At 43.0% G+C, this 5,879-nt stretch overlaps 1 protein-coding gene across 1 annotated transcript; it reads left to right on the forward strand.

The window, feature by feature from the left end:
- Nucleotides 1-1,030: 1,030 nt before the first annotated feature.
- Nucleotides 1,031-4,216, forward strand: LOC308620026 (UDP-N-acetylglucosamine--peptide N-acetylglucosaminyltransferase 110 kDa subunit-like; the record flags this gene model as incomplete). Its single annotated transcript, XM_081239378.1, has 1 exon — nt 1,031-4,216. The coding sequence occupies exon 1, from the start codon at nt 1,076-1,078 to the stop codon at nt 4,214-4,216; it is 3,141 nt and encodes a 1,046-aa protein (XP_081095504.1). The 5' UTR covers nt 1,031-1,075.
- Nucleotides 4,217-5,879: the final 1,663 nt, after the last annotated feature.

Here is a 5,879-nt window from a genome sequence, read left to right on the forward strand (position 1 = left end):
TTGTGCTAGTTAAGTCAGTAGAGTAGTCAGTAAGAGTACTGGAAGTTATTCCTGTAATGGGATATTATATAGTCAATTACATATGGTGGTGTCTGAAAATCACATAATAGCCTCACTTAAAACATCTCCTTAGCCAGGTTTCAAAAAAGCCTGTGACCAATCCAATATGATCCAACATAGCGGACTATGATAGAAGGAAAATTGGCAAAGAAATAGACGCTGGTCTTACCTGATGGAAGTTAAAATATCTCACTTTTGACAATTTTGCAAAAACCTATAATTACATGAACTAATTTCTAGGGTTCTTCGTAGGACCTAAAAAGGAACCCATAGAGTTGTGGAACAACAATAGAAGCTACTGTGATGAGAAGCCCCGGCACCACAACAAAGAGTAGCCCCCGCTCACCTCAACTAGAGAAAGCCTGCACGCAGCACTGAAGACCCAATGCAGCCAAAATAAAAATAAATAAATAAAAATAAATAAATTTATCTTTTAAAAAGTAATACTCAGGTTTGAGTCATGAGAAATTTGATGAGGAGAAATTAGCTAATGTTTTCAGAACTTTTAAAATATCAAACTCAGTCTCTAAGATTTTAGCATCATATACAACATCGGTTACTTATTAGTGGTTTGGGAAGGCCAATTTAAAATTTTCTCATCTTACTGTATTGAAATTCATGGCCCTAATGTTTTCCACGTTGACTATATGAATGATGAAGAAAAGTCAATCATGTATCTCATTTCCAACTGGACAGAAAACAATATTTTAAAAAGTGTTTGGACTACTGACTTTTGATTTCTTGTAAGGCAAATGGATAGGTAATTTTTATTCCCTGATTAGCAGAAAAATGGTGGAAGAGGGCAGGGTTAAGAATTAAGATTTCAAGAGCATGAGAGGTAGATGGCCAACCAGAGTTCCTAAGGTTCGGTGCCTGTAACCGTTGCCGCCGCTTAAGCCTGCCAAAGCAGTGGTACGGCTGCTGCGCTCGTGTTTGCTACTAGAAACATTCTTGCCAGTAGTGGCGGCAGCGGGACTCAATTACCCCCTTTTTTCACTCTCTCCAGAAGCTCCAGATGGCGTCTTCCGTGGGCAACGTGGCCGACAGCACAGAACCAACGAAATGTATGCTTTCCTTCCAAGGGTTAGCTGAGTTGGCACATCGAGAATATCAGGCAGGAGATTTTGAGACAGCTGAGAGACACTGCATGCAGCTCTGGAGACAAGAGCCAGGCAATACTGGTGTACTTTTATTACTTTCATCTATACACTTCCAGTGTCAAAGGCTGGACAGATCTGCCCACTTTAGTACTCTGGCAATTAAACAGAACCCTCTTCTGGCAGAAGCCTATTCGAATTTGGGGAATGTGTACAAGGAAAGAGGGCAGTTGCAGGAAGCAACTGAGCATTACTGGCATGCATTGCATCTCAAACCAGATTTCATCGATGGTTATATTAACCTGGCAGCCGCATTGGTAGCAGCAGGCGACATGGAAGGGGCAGTACAAGCTTACGTCTCTGCTCTTCAGTACAATCCTTATTTGTACTGTGTTCGCAGTGACCTGGGGAACCTGCTCAAAGCCCTGGGTGGCTTAGAAGAAGCCAAGGCATGTTATTTGAAAGCAATTGAGACGCAACCGAACTTTGCAGTAGCTTGGAGTAATCTTGGCTGTGTTTTCAATGCACAAGGGGAGATTTGGCTTGCAATTCATCACTTTGAAAAGGCTGTCACCCTTGACCCCAATTTTCTGGATGCTTATATCAATTTAGGAAATGTCTTCAATGAGGCACGGATTTTTGACAGAGCTGTGGCAGCTTACCTTTGTGCCCTAAGCTTGAGTCCAAATCATGCAGTGGTACATGGCAACCTGGCTTGTGTATACTATGAGCAAGGCCTGATGGATCTGGCAATAGACACCTACAGGCGAGCTATTGAATTGCAACCACATTTCCCTGATGCTTACTGCAACCTAGGAAACGCTCTCAAAGAGAAGGGCAGTGTTGCTGAAGCAGAAGATTGTTATCATACAGCTCTCCGGCTGTGTCCCACCCATGCAGACTCTCTGAATAACCTAGCCAATATCAAAGGAGAACAGGGAAACAGTGAAGAGGCAGTTCGCTTGTATCGTAAAGCATTAGAGCTCTGCCCAGACTTTGCTGATGCCCATTCAAATTTAGCAAGTGTATTGAAGCAGCAGGGAAAACTGCACGAAGCTCTGATGCATTATAAGGAGGCTATTCGAATCAGTCCTACCTTTGCTGATGCCTACTGCAATATGGGAAACACCCTACGGGAGATGCAGGATGTTCAGGGAGCCTTGCAGTGTTATACTCGTGCCGTTCAGATCAGCCCTGCATTTGCGGATGCCCACAGCAATCTGGCTTCCATTCACCACGATTCAGGGAATATTCCAGAAGCAATTGCTTCTTATCGCACTGTTCTGAAGCTTCAACCTGACTTTCCTGACGCTTATTGTAATTTGGCTCATTGCCTGCAGGTTGTCTGTGATTGGACAGACTATGATGAGCGAATGAAGAAGTTGGTCAGCATTGTGGCTGACCAGTTGGAGAGGAATAGGTTGCCTTCTGTGCAGCCTCATCATAGTATGCTCTATCCTCTTTCTCATGGCTTCAGGAAGGCTATTGCTGAGAGGCATGGGAACCTCTGCTTGGCTAATATAAGTGTCCTTCATAAACCACCGTATGAACATCCAAAAGACCTGAAGCTCAGTGATGGTCGACTGCGTGTAGGATACGTGAGTTCTGACTTTGGGAATCATCCTACTTCTCATCTTATGCAGTCCATTCCAGGCATGCACAATCCTGATAAATTTGAGATATTCTGTTATGGCCTGAGCCCACATGATGGCACAAACTTCCGAGCGAAGGTGATGGCAGAAGCCAATCATTTCATTGATCTTTCTCAGATTCCATGCAATGGGAAAGCAGCTGATCGCATCCATCAAGATGGTATACACATCCTCGTAAATCTGAATGGTTATACCAGGGGTGCTCGAAATGAACTCTTTGCTCTCAGGCCAGCTCCTATTCAGGCAATGTGGCTGGGGTACCCTGGGACTAGTGGCGCGCTTTTCATGGATTATATCATCACTGATCAGGAAACTTCACCTGCTGAAGTTGCTGAGCAGTATTCTGAGAAACTGGCTTATATGCCCCATACTTTCTTTATTGGTGATCATGCTAATATGTTTCCTCACCTGAAGAAAAAAGCCGTCATCGATTTTAAGTCCAATGGGCACATTTATGACAATCGGATTGTGCTGAATGGCATCGACCTCCAAGCATTTCTTGATAGTCTATCAGATGTGCAAATAGTCAAGATGAAATGTCCTGATGGAGAAGACAACGCAGCCAGCAGTAATACAACTCTTAATATGCCTGTCATTCCTATGAATACTGTTGCAGAAGCAGTTATTGAAATGATTAACAGAGGACAAATTCAGGTTACAATTAATGGATTCAGTATTAGCAATGGACTGGCAACTACCCTGATCAACAATAAGGCTGCCACTGGAGAGGAGGTTCCCCGTACCATTATTGTAACCACACGTTCTCAGTACGGGTTACCGGAAGATGCCATTGTGTACTGTAACTTTAATCAGTTATACAAACTTGACCCATCTACTTTGCAGATGTGGGCAAATATTCTGAAGCGTGTTCCCAATAGTGTACTGTGGCTGTTGCGTTTTCCAGCAGCAGGAGAAGCTAATATTCAACAGTACGCACAAAATATGGGCCTTCCCCCGAACCGTATCATTTTTTCCCCTGTTGCTCCTAAAGAGGAACATGTTCGGAGAGGCCAGCTGGCTGATGTCTGCTTGGACACTCCACTCTGTAATGGACACACCACAGGGATGGACGTCCTTTGGGCAGGGACCCCCATGGTGACTCTGCCAGGAGAGACTCTTGCTTCCCGAGTTGCAGCTTCCCAGCTCACTTGTTTAGGCTGTCTTGAGCTGATTGCTAAAAATAGACAAGAATATGAAGAGATAGCTGTGAAACTGGGAACTGATGTAGAATACCTGAAGAAAATTCGTGGCAAAGTGTGGAAGCAGAGAACATCTAGCCCTCTGTTCAACACCAGACAATACACGATGGAACTAGAGCGGCTCTATCTACAGATGTGGGAGCATTATGCAGCTGGCAACAAACCTGATGACATGATTAAGCCTGTTGAAGTCACTGAGTCAGCCTAAATAATGACTGTGTGCCCAGGAGAATTACCCCTGTAGCTGAGCCTCAACCTTCTGGGGGAAAGGGAACTACTTTTTCAATATCATGTTGCAGATGGGTGACACACAATGATAAGAAATAGCACAGCCAGACTCGCTTCCTGCATGATCATGACAGGGAGAGACACAAGAGATGGGAAACTGCTGTTCCACAAGGGGATTCCATCGAATTTTGCTGCAGCCAGGTGTCTGGAAGGTCTGGAAGGTAAGTCTGGAAGGTCTGATCTCCCTTGGTCTTCCAGGGGATGGATGGTTAGTGTGGAAGGGAGATAGAGATTGCCCAGCCATTTTGTGATTATCATGGCTGGATTGAGTCTTCTGAATTAATTTTTTTCTTTCTATTTTGGGTATTGGAGCTTTTAAAAATGTTTGGTTTCAGGTATTTTTATTCATGTGAAGTGTATATGATTCTCTTGAGATAAGGTGTTAAGCTGAAATATTCCTTGTTTTAGTTTCTGAACTCTACAGATAAATGGGGACTTTGCTGGTGTAGTCTTTTTCTAGGTTTTATAAACCGTTTGAGCCTGTATCAGTCATTTTAGTGTCTGACATAACGTTTGGAACTCTCAGTGCTTTGTTGGTTTGTAGATGATGGCCTCAATTCTTTTTCTGGTCCGTTTCCTTCTTCCCTTCCCCCCACTTTAAAAATTCTCCTGTAACTTGGCTAACAAAAAACCAAGTCTGATTCAAAACCTCCCAGAGTGTTTCTCTTAAACACATCATCTGGTGCCAAATGAAGACTCTTAGGAGTGCTTATTAATTATGAAGGGCACAGTTGTGGTACTGTCACTGATGATAATAATAATGGATTTTTGGCCTAGAGTTTTGTCCTATTTCACCAGTGTTTTACTGTTGACTGCCCCTCTATGCTGCTTCCAAAAGTGATAGTGTGTGATAAGATGTTTACTTTCATTTCTAAAGTTTGTTTTTTTTAGGTGAGTCCTGTTCTTCCTTTTTCTTTCAGCAGAAATGAAATTCCAGGTAAGTATAAGTATTCAAATATTTGATCAGTAATTCACAGTTATCTCCAGTACATTAAATAACTTTCATCAAAAAACATGTTATAGGTAAAAAGTTCTGAAGGACCAGCTATGTATACGATAATTATGTTTCAGGCCTTCTAGGGTATTATATATAATAACTTGTCTTCTGGTCGTGGTCTTGAAGTCTTTATGGATTCAGCCTCAGTAGTAGCGAACTGCACTGCTACTTGGTTTGGAGTACAAATTAGACTTTAACCCTCCTGGAGGTAGAGTTTTTGGTATTGAAAACCATAGGAATGAAATTATTGTATTTCAACAAAGGATCGAGGGCTTGAGGCTTAAACAAGCCAACATATGTGTGGGAAGCAGTCAGCCTTGAGAGCACCTTCGGACATGCCAGGCATGCCGCTGCTGCTCGAAGGGACTGTCCCTACTTGTTCCCCTCCTTGTTCCATTCCATGGGAGATAAATCACCAGGGCCCAGAAATCAGAAAGAAAGTAAAATGAGACAAGCAAAGCTGTCTCCTCCCTGCACATGCAGGTTATTTTGGATGATTCTGGGTTTATGGGTTTTCTCCCAGGGAAGTTAACCTTGAGCCAAGACAGTCTATAAATAATGTAAACCACCGTCTGGCAACCTTCCC

This window comes from Mesoplodon bidens (genome assembly GCF_964165515.1).
Source record: "Mesoplodon bidens genome assembly, chromosome: 7".
Lineage (NCBI taxonomy): Eukaryota > Metazoa > Chordata > Mammalia > Artiodactyla > Ziphiidae > Mesoplodon > Mesoplodon bidens.